Below are 14,992 nucleotides of genomic sequence, written 5' to 3'. Positions count from 1 at the left end.
AATAGTTAATTTACGACTCTTCTTAATTATTCAGGACGAGTTTAACTGGATATCGAGGACGAGTTTAACTGGATATCGAGGATGAGTTTAACTGGATATCGAGGACGGGTTTAACTGGATATCGAGGACGAGCTTAACTGGATAACGAGGAGACGAGTTTAAGTGGATATCGAGGGCGAGTTTAACTGGATATCGAGGACGAGTTTAACTGGATATCGAGGACGAGTTTAACTGGATATCGAGGTCGGGTTTAACTGGGTATCGAGGACGAGCTTAACTGGATATCGAGGAGACGAGTTTAACTGGATATCGACGACGAGTTTAACTGGATGTCGAGGACGAGTTTAACTGGATATCGAGGACGAGTTTTACTGGATATCGAGGACGGGTTTAACTGGGTATCGAGGACGAGCTTTATTGGATATCGAGGAGACGAGTTTAACTGGATATCGAGGACGAGTTTAACTGGATATCGAGGACGAGTCTAACTGGATATCGAGGAAGAGTTTAACTGGATTTCGAGGATGGGTTTAACTGGGTATCGAGGACGAGCTTTATTGGATATCGAGGAGACGAGTTTAACTGGATATCGAGGACGAGTTTAACTGGATATCTAGGACTAGTTTAGCTGAATATCGAGGACGAGTTTAACTTGATATCGAGGACGAATTTAATTGGATGTCGAGGACGAATTAACTGGATATGTGATCTAACCACTCAAGCCATATGTTCAAGCTTTGCAGTCCTTTGACTATTTTTAGTACTTCAAATTGCAACATGTAATGTTTTAGACTAGCTCTATTCTATTCTTCTTAACGGTTTGAAGAATCCAAATGGTACACTGAACTGGATTATTGGAAAGACAAAAATAATTTCTGCTCTACAAACACTGCAGTTATCCCCGCTCGAGTCAGGTGTTTGACGTTTGGTGTGTCTCTTCTTTGCTTTTTCTCCGGTATTCTTCTTTGATTTTTTATTTAATCCTGAAAAATATTACTATTTGCAGAGGCAAAATTATTACGAAACAATTTATTTAAGCTAAATATTTCATTTTTCATACAGGCTGGTTCCTAGAAGTTTTATTAGGCCTCACAAAACGGTTACTTAATGGTTAAATTGGAAATAAATAGAAGAACAGGAAGAAAGACACCTAATTTCTGTTGTACAGCTACTATAGTTGTTTTCGCCGTAGAGATAGAAAACAGAGTCCAGATTCTCACTAGTTATCACTATTTATTCTTTTATTCCAATCTAGAAATTAGCATGACACCGGGTTAACGGTGAAATCTGACCTGTAAATTTGCGGAATTCGGCCTCTATTGTGTTTCCGATCTCTATAGTCCTCTCTCAAGTCAGATTTTCGACGTAACACCTTTAATTAGGTGTTGTTTTATTAGAACACACTGCCGTTCTATGACGAACAAATAAACTTTCAAATGGGGATAAATCCATTTATTTAGACAATGAAAAAACGTACAAAAGTCCAGATATTTCGATCACACATACAGCGACCGTCTTCAATACAAATACTAAAATAATAAAATTGAAACGAGCATATTTATATGCAACAAAATAAATAATTTTTCGGGTCATTCACAAAATATGACACGGAATGACCTGAAAAGTTATTTATTTTTTTGTATATAAATATGCTCGTTTCAATTTTATTATTTTAGAATTTCTACTGAAGATGGTCGCTGTATGTGTGATTGAAATATCTGGATTTTTGTACCTGTTTTTTTTTACTGTCTAAATAAATTAATTTATCCCCATTTGAAAGTTTATTTGTTCCTCTAGTCAGATGTTTGACGCTTGATATACCGATTCGGCTTTTTCCTTAGATATTATTCTTTGTATTTTTGTTTTCTATTCCTCATGAATATTACTATTTGACAGTGGCAAAATTAATTACAAAAAAATTCTAACGATTTATTTAAAACTAAATTATGCTCAGTTTTCATACAAGCTTATTCCTAGGAGTTTTACTGGGCCTCCAAAAGGAATACTGAATTGTAAAATTGGAAATGTGTAGAAAATTGCACCGACATAAGCCGAGAAAATTTCCTGCGTCGAGTCTCCTGCTTGTCGCTTTCCTCGTTTCAGCCTTATTGTCTCATTTGCTAGTTTGTTCGATTGATCAAATCCTGAAACATAAGAATGAAAACGGGTTAGCTTTTCCTAAACGGCTAATGGACATAAATTTCCCACAATAAAAAAAAGGAACAAAAAAAAAAATCAAGATTATAATCTTTAAGCATGGTATTTTATGATCTTGTATATGATTTTTATGATTTCTAAGCATATGTGGCTTTAACAAACTACGTTCATGGGACTTAAAATCCCCTTCATTTATTTTTTAAGTATTCTTGTTGCTTTATCATCTCCAGTCTGCTTGTTCGTAGTCCTATTTTTGCGATGGGTATACATTTTGAACAGGCGCCTAGGCATGAGGTGTATTATTATTGTTAATTGCGGATTGCAATTGGTTATCATTACTGATGAGAGCAGTAAAAAGGACAGTATTCAAATTTTTTATCTCAAAAATATTAAAATATCTTGTTGGGTTTTGGAATATGAATCCTAAAATGTGAGCAACTAGGGTAATTGCTTCTACCTCTGACCCCATCATTGCACCACATCTAGCAGTTAACCTTAATGACTTAGCATAAAAAAATCACCCTATGATTATTGCAGTCCCTATACCAAACATACGACCAGTCCGATTTCTTTAGTTTATTAACTATTTGGACGACAATTTTGTGAATAAAACTTATTATTTCACCTTTTGAAACGACGGCTGGAAAGTTACAAAGGTGTATAAATAGCCAAATTACATTAACAATCTTAAATAATTCCGACATAAACAAAATGTGTTTGTTTCCCCTGTAGATTGTAATTCTGAAAGAAAATGCTTGTCCGAAATAAAAGCAGAAATAGTTTAATAAAGTCGAAACACTTCACATATTTTAAAAAAGGGAATCAAATTTAATTATTAATAAACGAGGTATGCGACACTTAGGTGAATAGAGCTTATCTTTTTCTCGTTTGAAGCAACAAGCAATCCGCATTAGAATTCCAAGACAGAAATCCCAACAAAACCTGTTCGAAGCTTTAGTCTGGTATGCCAAGGGTTCAAGTTGACTTGAGATCCCGATTAGAGATCCAAACAAAATTTGATCGAAGCTTCAGACTGATGTGTCGAGGATTGAAGTTGAATTTTTGTCGACCGATAACTGAAGAAACAAAACAGCCTATTCAATGGTTGCTATACAGGATTGCCACCCCGAGTGATTTATCACTATTTCTAGTTATTTTTTATATTGCCTATACAAAAAAATCACTATATTTGCACATAAATCACTTGGTTATTGAAGAAAATCACTAAATCAACAGAAAATCACTAAAATCTAGTGATTTTTTTGTCACCTGGTTTGAACCCTACTGCTATAGTACCTCAAGCAAATATAATTGATCAAAATACTCTTTTCTTTTACTTATAAATAATTAGACAACAATCTTGTGAACAAAACCTCTTATTTGTCCTTTTGAAGTAGTGACGGAAACTAAAAAAAAGGAACAAAAACAGTCAAAGAAATAAACCTTCAGCTAGTTCTTATTCATAAAATATAATTTTGTTTATCCACCTAACGACTCGATGTTTCACTGATTGACTCAACGACCCATATCAGAAATCCAAGACTGCAGTTCCAACAAAATCGGTTTGTGCTTAAGATTGATCTGTAGAAAACTACAATGAAAATAAAAATAGTTATATGCCGACAGAAAGGGATGATATGAACCAAGCCAAACAACTTTTACCCTTATCCAACTTCTCGATACCTTTGAATAGTCATCGGATACCAGCAGTGAATGATCCAGGGCGGGCGCTCCCTCCTAGCATATTCTAAAGTAGTTTAATTTACTTAATTAACTAACGTTTTTGTTAATTAAATTTGCTCCTAGCGCAAGTTTATCGGATCAACCTATTTTGCCCCCCCCCCCTAATTTTTTTTTATCGGATCAACCTATTTTGTAGCCCCTCCCCCCCTGAAAAATCCTGGATCCGTCCCTGGATACCAGGGCCCCCTTTTATTCAGAAAGCCTCATTCCGCTTTATTTCTCACTTTCTATGTTTTACTAGGGAATTTTTTTTAGCTTTAATTAACTAAAAAGGAATGGGCAAAATTTTCTTGTTTTATTAAGGAATGGTTTTGTTTCTATTGAACGAAGTTAAGAAATGAAAGTTCTTGATTCCATAACTTGATTTGACAGGTACAAATCTTTCCTTACTAAAACAAGAAAAGTTCGCCTATTCCTTTTTAGTCAAAAACTTAAAAAGTAAGGAATGAAATAGAATGAGGGTGTATCCCGTGGTATCAAATTACTTGAAATGTATGTACTATTTTATCACCAAAGAGTGACATCACAGGGGAAAAGATGCTATCTTCAAAAATTTTTAAAGCCTCAGTGACAGCAATTTGGATCTCATCACAGTAAGATACTATTTTCTGCCGCGTCGCTTAAATTTTTGGCTAATAAAGAGGTTATTAAATCTTAGGATGGAAATTTTATCGTCATGGTCAGTGCCATTTTAGGAGTGATCATATCCACCAAAATAATATAATGAGTTCAAAATATCAAAAACGTGCATGGCTTCAAGCAATAAACAGCCTCAAGTTATAAAATATAATATTCCAAACCTAATAAAAAAGTCCCATCGTCTAAGTCCCTAATATGCTTTTCTACCCCAATAATTCCAGTGTGCGTAAATACATATATCCGGTATGTAGTATACGATACCATAATAAGGACTAATGAATGACTAGTAACCACACAAAAAATGTTCTTGCTGGAATTTTTAAGTGATGATTGAGCAAAATCTTCAACTATATGCTGGAAAACAACTTTCATCACTTAAATTTTTCCACTTTACCCAAAGTCGTGATTCATTAATACTGTTATCTTAACTGATTGATCCTACTAAAATCTGCGTAGAGAAGCGGACTGATCTGTGTAGGATTCGAGCTTAGGCTGGTGACCTTGTAACTACACCAAGAAAAATAAACCAGATTTGTTTTTAAAGGCGAGCACATTGTTGGTTTGAGCCGTTGGGTCTTGTAAGGTTTTTTATTATCTTGGATCTCTTTTGGTCTGATCGGTTGAATAGAGTGGAGCCATCTTATCCTATGCAAAAGATTGTGCAGAAAAAGTTGTTTTGTACCATTGTACTACACCAAGCACATCTTCTCTTCTGAGCAAATGATGGATGTGGCGATGGTAGTTTGATCTGTCTGACGCTAGACGAAGCAGCTGGGAGAGGTTATGGACCGGGAAATTGTCGGTTCATCTCTTACAAGGTCGGCTTATGGGGCGCGTGCCGTGAGCCCGTCCTTCGAATGTGACTTTTGGAAGCTGGTTGGCCAACATTCGTTGGACATGGCTAATCCAGTGGAGTTGCTGGCTTCTGGTCCGGTCCATGATGGTACAGAGACAATGGAGTAGTTTTTGGAGGTCTTCAATTGAGACTCAGTCAGTGCAGGTAATCCTCGCAATGCGTCTAAGGCATTTAGTTTCAAAAGCGGAGATTCTTCGCTCATCATCAGCCTCTATTGACCAAGTTTCACTTGAGTATAAAGCTATTGGGATTATGAGAGAGTTGAAGAGTCGCACCTTCAGAGAAGTTGACAGAGTCTTGTTTTTCCAGATTGGCAAGAGGTTCTTGAAGCTGGCGCTTGCCAGGCCGAGTCTTCGTTTGATCGATTTTGAGCAGTCGTTATCAGAAGTTAGGAGGCTCCCTAGGTAGACGAAGGAGTCATCATTTTTTACTGGCTCTCCTTTTATTGTTAGCTGCACGTTTCTTGAAGCAGGGTCTACAGACACCCGCATAAACTTGGTTCCAGCTGTATTAACGACCATCCCAAAGGCCTCGGTTGCTGACACTAGTTCATCGGTGTCAGCTTGGAGTAGATGCTCTTGACTATTGAATTTCTCAATGTCATCTGCGTATGCCAGTTTTTTGATAAGCTTCCCTCCAATCTCTGCACCGTCAACAGTTTCAGCAAATCACAGCGCTGTGTTGAGGAGTCGGCTAAAGAGGTGGGTTGGCAAGAGGCAACCTTGAAAAACATCCGCTGATGTCCGAAACTCCTCTGTCAATCCCTCGGGCGTTAGGACTTGGCTGACGAAATGTGAATACATGTCTCTTATCAGGATTACTACGTTTTCAGGGGCTCAATAGTATAACAGGATGTGCCGTAATCTATCTCGCCATATCAAGTCAAAAGCCTGCTTGAAATCGATGAAGAGTAGTAGCAGCTCTTTCGCAAACTCGATATACTTCTCCATCATTTGCCGAGTGGAGAAAATCTGGTCTATGGTAGAGCGATCTTTTCGAAAGCCTGTTTGGTATTCCTCTAAGATATGGTTTGTCAGAGATTTCAGACGGTCAAGGAGTATTTTTGTAAGGACCTTCGCCGGTTGGCTAGTTAAACTTATTGGTCTGTAGTTGTTACAGTCGCCCTTATCCCCCTTTTTAAGGGGGACGATGGTGGCTTTCGCCCAAGATCTGGCCCGTTTCCCAGACACTTGTTATGACTTTGTGATAGATATCGACCAGTTCTTCTGGGCCTGCTTTTAATAGTTCTGACTGAATACCATCAGGGCCTGGGGCTTTATTCATTTTTAGAGATTTTATTGCTGAGAGTACTTGATTTCGTAGTGGAGGAAGTCTTGGGTCTACTGTGTACTGAGGTAGTGGGAAAGAAATTAAGATTTTCAGGTCGGGCGCTATTGTGGGGTTCAGTTTTTCGCTGAAGTGATCCTTCCATCGTTCTTGTCTTCCTTTGGAGTCCGTGATTGGGAGCCCGTGTTTATCTAACAGTGTAGGAGTGGCCGAGGACTTCTTTTTTGACAGTTCACGGACTTTCTTGTACATGAAGTGGCTATTACCTTTTTTAAGAGCTTCTTCACACTCACGACATTTCTCATTGACGTAGTGTCGTAGAGCTTGCTTGATTTTATTTTCTACTAGGCGCTTCGGCCTCTTGTACTCGTCCTTGCTTTGTCGATCTACCTTGTTAGCATGGGCGCGCTTCTGCACACATAGATCAATAATTTCGGGGGTGATTCACAGTTTATCCGAATGGGTCTGAATTCCCAGGATTTCACTAGCAGTTTCTCTGATGATGGATGCGCTTTCGTTGACCAATCGGTCAATTTCTTTGCTGTTCTATACTTCCTCGACAACTTGTTTGAGAGTGCTGGTCTATACATGTTCCTGGATTCTATGTTTTTCAGCAGGTCGACACAATATCCTGGTAAGCTTTTTTTAGGCTGTTGGGGCTTTCGTATCCGCAAATGGAACTCAGACATGACTAGAACGTGGTCTGAGTCGAAGTCTCCACCGGCTATGGAGACTGTGTTCAGTACTGATGATTTTCATCGCTTGCAGACAAGTATGTAATCAATCACGTTTGCAGTGCGGCCGTCAGGGGATGTCTAAGTAACTTTCCTTAGTTCTCAGTGACGGAGCATGGCGTTCGTTATGAGGGGTTCATTATCCCTACAAAATTCACAGAGCATTTTATCATTGTGGTTCTACCGTCCATGCTTAAACTTGCCCATGACGTCCTCGCGTTCATTATTTGAGTTCCGTCAAAGATTTGGTAATCCCCAGTCACGAACAGAACTTCTTTATTGGGAGCAGTGTTAATGGTATATTGGAGTTGGTTGCAGAATTCTTCGGCTTTATGGTCACTCCGGGACGGGTCTGAGGCGTAAACTTGGATGATGGTCATGTTGGCAATGGATCCTTTCAGACAAATGGTGATAATACGTTCAGAGACAGGATGGCCGGCAAGAAGAGACTGTTTGGCTCGCTTGGAGAGTAGGAAACCGAAACATTGGCGATGAACTCTATCACTTCTTCCAGACGTGATGAGCGTGTATGTCGTTTATTCTTTCTATTTATGTGGAGGGAAGGTGAGTCTCGATAGTCCAACGATGTCCCAGCGGTAACGGTTTCATCTCGTTTAGGACTAGTTCTCTTTTTCCTGGTTTGGCTAATGTGTGTACGTTTAGCGTTCCTAGTGAGAGATATGTTTTTGGGGTTAGGATAAACGAAGTCTTCTCCGACTGGAGAGTCGTCAAATCGGATAAATGATCGTGGGCTGCCCTGAACGCGGTAACAAAATCATTTTCATTATCATCATTATCAACAATATCATTCTCGCAATTTGCAGTTCTTGGTCAAATACCGTCGGTTACCCCGGACGCGGTAGCTCGAGTTCTTACTTTCTTATTCGCCATTTTCATCATTCATATTTAAGAGAAGGAGTTTCATGGCTAATTTGTTGGGGTAGTGCCATGCCACTACTCTCTACACTTAGCAGGGGTCATTGTCCATGCAGCGGGATCGTGTGAACTTCACATTTGTCCCTCTAGGAAGCGATCCTCCCATTCGGTGGTCTGCGACGCCGAGCAATTTTTCCCATTGCTGGGGGAAGGTGTGTAACCGCCGGGACATGTCCACATGTCGGTGGGCCCTGTATGGTGTATATCAGAGGGACCTCTGATGTACACATGACCTTTTATTGCATTCACACTTCCTCCCCATGGAATTTAACCCTTTAAAGATTTTCCCATGATTGCCGATATTTTTCATAAGTGTATCCCTTTTTTTCTTACCTGGGCCCTTCTCTGAAATTCCTTAAATCAAGTCCTCTCTTAGATATAGCTCCAATAATCCATCTTCTCTTGACCATTTGGAAGCTTGAGCTGTAAGGTACACTTTCCACGTCAGTCACAAAAACTCAGCCAGTGCTTCAAAAGCGTCCTTACGTGACGAATATGTCAGTCTTATGTAAATAATGCCCCCCCTCCTCCGTCTAAGGAAATACCAACATTTAAGGAGAGCCAAAGAGAATAACTCGTTGCCCCAAGTTGCTCATACTGGCTTCTATGATTACCAAAAAGCTTCTTTCAGTGGATTATTTTCTTATGGAATAATTTCTAGCAGAAATGATCCCTAGGAAGTGATCTTTAAACCATTATGAAGGGCAACAATTACCAGGCCTAAAATTTAATTAAATAGCTTATAGCCTTGACAGTGGTGGCATCAATTGCTTATGGTGTTATAACCGTTCTCGTGATGAAAACCAGAGTCTAAGGTGAGTCTGCAAACTTGAAAGTGAAATTAAGACTTACTGTGTTGGACAGTTATGACCTCATCTATGAAATTCATGAGATATTTGGCTTCTTCCAGAAACAGGGAAGTGAGTGACGAATCTCTAGCTGTTGGAACTGTATAGCTGCAAAAAAGGAAAATATTTAATGTATATACATTCGGGCGATCAAATTAACATACTTAAATGTTCTCTTAAAAACAAGTGAAAACGCCTTTTTGGATATGTGAGGATGGAAAACTGTATTTATGGGGGGAGGAGGATTGGAAAATTTTCATTACTTGGCCATTTTGAGAATTTGTTTCTTTTTCCTCAATTTGGAATCTAAGGGGGAAATGGGTGCACTTGCCCTCCTTAAAAAAAAATTATTCTTTTCATTTATAAGCAGCCTGCATATGGCTTTGAGATTTAGCGGACTGTGAACATTAGAAATTAAGAAGATTAATGGTTTAGTCTTCGGTAAACTTTCGACAAAAAAATAAATGACAGTAGTGTGAAGTTTTTTTTTTAAATTATGCTTCATTTTATTAAAAAAAAAAAAAAAAAAAAAAAAAAAAAAAAAAAAAAAAAAATCAACCGGTGTTCTATGCACGATTTTTGCGAAGTGATCAAGGCATTTTATCAGAGATTTACTTGAATAATGAATGTCATGAAAAACCCTCGTACTACCCTAAGAAATGCAGAGAGTGCGTGAGCTTGAGGGAGAGAGAAGTAAGAGTGAAAGGGGGATGGAAGGAGGAAAACTTCATTTTCTTTTATGTAAAATACAAACTACTTCCTGCAGAAATATTTTACGTATACATAATTTAACAGCTATACTTAACTTTTGTTTCTGAGCTTGTGGTTACAGATCCGAATTAAATTTGACACTTTTTTTTTAAGCAAAGGTTTAGCTTTTACCAAAATTGGTCAAGAACCGAAAAAAGAAAGAATTTGGTGTTCTTGTTGCTAAAAATAAAACTTATGCATGAAGTCATTGAAACATCGGAAATAGAAATTACAAAAGATCTTTAATTGGTTGGAAAATGCTGCAAACATAAACGCAGATTCAAAGGTATAGCAGGAATCAGGAGTATTCTTTATAGCAGGAGTATTCTTTGTTTTAAGGATTTTGTTTTCTCTACCTCCCAGACGGACAAGCTTTGCTTTTTAGGGGAGGCAGCAATAATTTTTTGTTGATATGTTTGTTTTTCAATAAATCCTTCTTCTTCTTCTTAAAAAATCAGATTTTTTTTTTTTTTTAACTTTAAATTGGTATGTTCCATTCTGTTTCTGCTACATATCCTTTTTTGCCTATTCTGTTATTTCCACGACAAATTGATTTGCCACTTGCGGTGAGAAACCATTAGAAAAGCTCCAAAATTAATGTTTGCCTTATTTCTCTTATGCGTTTTAAGTTACCTTTAGTGAAGATCCCAGAGAAACAGCAAATTTACTTGTAAGAATGTTGTGGCTCAAAAGATTTTTGTCCTTCTTACTGGCTTAAGATTTCGCAAAAAATAACCAATCAGGTTGCATTTTTTTACTGGCTTAAAATAAAAACAAAGCCATTTATGCAAGATCTCTGTTTAACATTCGCCAATCAGGTTTTAAAAAGGAAACACTTTGATTAGCTGATATCAAAATATGTCACAAAAATAAACCAATGGGATTTAACATGGAAGTGTTAGAAAGATATTTTTAGCCTCTCTTTTTTAAGAGGCTAATCAGGGGCGCCAATTAGGGGGGCAGGGGGGGCCATGGCCCCCCTGAGACTTTGAAAATTACCTTCTTATTTATATTTCACAGCTATTTTCTATTTTAGCTATGTGCTATATTAAACCAGCAACTGGTCCAATAAATACGACCAACAAACTGGTGCCCTAATTATAGAATCTTGTTTTGAAATGTCTAAGAGCGAGCGCGTCTACACTATTTTATTTCCGAGTAGGGTTCATTCAAAACTAAGCTTCATGTGGTCAGTACCCGTTTCGTTCTTGTTCTTGTGAAGAATTCGTTGTAAACTTTGAGTTTTGTATATTGCCTTTTTTTAGTAGCTGGGAAAGACAATGTGTTCTAGGGTTTCAAGGGGTTTTGGTCAGCAGATTCTTGACGTTGTTGAATAGTTTATGGGATGACTAGTCCCAGTGGAGTGTATGGGACTGTCGTGAACAGGAAATGTAAGTGATTGGTTTATGGGGTTTCTAAGCGGGGTAGTTTCATTTTAGTAGCTGGGAAAGGAAATGTGTTCTAGGGTTTCAAGGGGTTTTGGTCATCAGATTCTTGACGTTGTTGAATAGTTTATGGGATGACTAGTCCCAGTGGAGTGTATGGGACTGTCGTGAACAGGAAATGTAAGTGATTGGTTTATGGGGTTTCTAAGTGGGGTAGTTTCACCGTGGAGTATGGGAGTGAGTTTCTACGTGTTTCTTCAGTTCTTCTCTTGCCGTGTCTGAGTGAAGTCATTGTCTACTACTCGTTTAACTATGAGTTAAAAGCGACAACAAACTTTGGATTTTTTTTCGGTGAAAATGCGGAAGAAAAATTAAGAAACTTTAGTGCAAGAAACTGGCAATAGTGTCAGCGCCCAAAGTCTCGGGTTAGTTGAGATAAATTCCCCCACCTGTGACAGAATTTCGGAAAGAAGCGGAACAATAAATGGCTCAGATCAACATGAGAGTTCGGTCTGCATCGCTGAACCCTTTGCGGGTTCCAGTAGCAGTCAAGAAACTCTCTCAGATATCTCTAGGACGCGTCACGACAAACCAGCTCAACCTATTCTTGAGAGATATCCGGCTTCCACTTCTAACGGAAAGGAAATTCAGTGCACATTACTATAAGACTTATGAATGGATTGAATACTCAAAAAAATTAAATTCCGTGTTTTGTTTTGCTTACCGCCATTTTTCTATGGTGATTCTAAGGGCTGGAGTAACTGCTGGAAAAAGGGCTTTCATTGAGTCAGGATTTTGCAAGTGGAAAGACAGTTCTGCTCTATTAAAGCAACATGATGGTTCTGAAAGACATAGGCATTGTATGTCAGCATGGACGGAATTTAAGATAATGAGTACTGATACTTCGAAATCTATAGCGAATGCCTTAGTTCAATCCAGATCTCGAGAGGTCCAGGAAAATAGAGATCATGTGAAGTACATTTTTCGCGCTATTTGCTTTCTTGGCCGCCAGGGTCTTGCTTTGAAGGGTCATGACGAATCAGAAACATCTGCAAACCGGGGTAATTTGGTTGAATTGATGGAGGAAATGTCTAAAGGTGACGAAAAGCTGAAGGCCAAGTTACAGCGCCGATATGGTTACTATTGCAGCCATCAGTACTAAAATGACGCAGTTACACTGATAGGAAATGCCTTGCGCCAAGATATTATTTCAGAAGTAAAATCAGCTAATTACTTTGCTATTCTTGTCGACGAGACAAAAGACGTTTCTAGAAAAGAACAATTAGCGATCCTACTCAGGTACACATCAAATGGAAAAGTAGTGGAGCGACCAATCGGCTGCTATCACATGCACAAATTAGACACCGAGAGCTTATCCACCTCGATTTGTGAAACTATAGAAAAGCTTGGTGTAGATTCGATGCTGTGAATTGCCCAATCTTATGATGGCGCATCCGTTATGAGTGGGGAATTTAACGGAGTTCAAGTAAAGGTTAGGGAGAAGGTGCCTCATGCAGTTTATGTACACTGTCACGCCCACAGATTAAACTTGGTTTTGACTGACTGCCTAAAAAATATCAGCGAAATTTCTGAATTTTTCTCTGTGGTGTCACAGAGGTTTTGTTTTTTCTCTGTGGTTTCTCTGTTACGCATTTATATCATGCAGCAATACTCGTCACGAGCTATTTGTGGAATCCCAGCGTATTAGCGGGCAAAAAGTCTTGGAGCTAGAGAGGACCGTCCAGACTCGCTGGTTTTACGCAGTCCGCTCTATTTCGAAGGTGAAGGCCAGATTTGATTGTATTGCTGCTGTGCTTGCTGCAGTCTCTGATAGTTCCAACGGCGAGGCAGCGTGTAAAGCAAAAGGACTACTGGACAAAAGCAACTCTGCCTCTTTTGTTTCAACTTTACACATAATGGAAAAAGTATTAGTCATTGTAAATTGTTTATCAGAGCAACTTCAATCCGGAAGTTTGTTGATTTATAAGACACTTGCACTGATTTCTGGGACATATGAGACACTCCAAAAGCTGAGAAATGATAACGAATGGAACAACTTAAGCAAAAACATATCTGAATTCTTAGCTTTAAACGATATCCAGGAATCGAAATCTCCACAATCTAAAACCAGTGCTCGAAACAAGAGAAGTCAAGCCATTTCCATTCGTCTCAAAGCCTTTCTTTCAAACTCATCAACCGGTAAACGCAATATCAGTCAGCCAGTTGAATCAGACTGCGGTAAACTTCTGTACTTTGAGGTAATAGACCGTTTCACGAGTGAGATGGACCAACGTTTCATGCAAAATATGCCTCTGCTCGACCCTTTATCTGCCTTCGACTCCTCAAGTTCCAATTTTCTCGAATTTTTGAAAGTGGAAAGAGTTATGTGTCATTATCAAGAGATCCTCGGTGTTGACGACCATGACATAGAATCCCAGTTTTCTCTTTCAAAGCTGCATTTGTTAAAAAGTGATATTTCAAAAAGAGATCTTCTTTGAGTTCTCAAAATCTTATCTAACCTCCCCGTTGCCTATTCTGCAGTGCTAAAACTGGTGAAGTTAGTTGCTACTTTGCCTGTGACCACTGCCAGTAATGAACGATTCTTCTCGGCATTAGGACGTGTGAAAGACTATCTGCGATCGACGATGGGAAACGACAGACTCAGTGATTTCATGATAATGGCCGTTGAAAAAGAGGAGGTAAAGAAACTGGATTTGGATAGATTAGTCAACGATTTTGCCAAGCAGCGACCTCGCCGCTACCCCCTGTTTTAGGTGTGTTTGCTAAATGTTGTTCTTTTTTTGCATCTTAATTTTAAAAAAAATCGAAAAAAAATCCTTGCCCCCCCTACATTTTCGTGTATTGGCGCCACTGAGGCTAATGGAACTTTTATGTTCTACTTATAAGGATGAGACATTTAAAGTGGTTTCCTAACTAACGTTTATCTTATTTCTCTGTCGTGTTTTAAGCTAACTTAAGTGAGGACGCCGAGGGAAAACAAAACAACATCTACCTCAACTTAGAACTATGAAGTATAGGTCTTATTTTTTAAACAAAAATTATTGCTATACGTTTATAGTACATGTTTTATTTATTTCATATAGGCTACTTTTCTTGAGATGAAACGTTTTCTCTTGTTTTTTTTTAGTTTTCAAAGTCATCTAAAAGGAATTAGACGGCAGACAAATTCGAGAAACCCATTAGCAAGACGGATTTTGTTTTACATTTGTAATTTTTTTAAATAACATTTTGATTTTAAGACGCAGTTTGAGACAGCATAGGTTTTAACATCTAGTTAAAGCATATGCTATTGAAGAAACTCATTCACTGGAAGGAGAAGTGAAACCGATTATAATTCGTTTCGGCGCTATTTCCGTATAACATCCTCCAATATTTCCTTAGATTATTAGAGATTACCAGCCTTCATACCTATATAAAGATGAAGGGAGGCATTTTAGCCGCAGACATGGCTCAGAAGGATTCCCGCTTCACGAAAAATTGAAGAAAACATTCTAGAATAAACAGCCACTTCATTAATTCCAGAATCCCTGGAATCTTTAATATCATTCATATGTATTTAGCGCTCTTGAACCCGCTCCACTGTCAAAAGTAGAAATAATGATGGCTCTGCCTCATAGAACCTCGGTATCTAGCAGT

The 14,992-nt window shown here is 38.5% G+C and overlaps 1 protein-coding gene across 1 annotated transcript in view; it reads right to left on the bottom strand.

The window, feature by feature from the left end:
• Nucleotides 1-1,950: 1,950 nt before the first annotated feature.
• The window catches only part of LOC148949000 (uncharacterized), a 42,996-nt gene continuing 29,954 nt past the window's right edge, over nt 1,951-14,992 (bottom strand). The window contains exons 2-3 of the mRNA XM_089094170.1: nt 9,205-9,308; nt 1,951-2,144 (exon numbers count right to left, since the gene is read on the bottom strand). Coding sequence (XP_088950296.1) covers nt 1,951-2,144; nt 9,205-9,308 — 298 coding nt within the window. The remainder of the gene's footprint in view (nt 2,145-9,204; nt 9,309-14,992) is intronic.

Source organism: Artemia sp. Qi Xiang Cuo, chromosome 9 (assembly GCF_049724085.1).
Source record: "Artemia sp. Qi Xiang Cuo chromosome 9, ASM4972408v1, whole genome shotgun sequence".
In the NCBI taxonomy this organism is placed as follows: domain Eukaryota; kingdom Metazoa; phylum Arthropoda; class Branchiopoda; order Anostraca; family Artemiidae; genus Artemia; species Artemia sp. Qi Xiang Cuo.
Note: the sequence above shows the minus strand (reverse complement) of the source record. Positions and strands in the feature narration are given on the sequence as shown.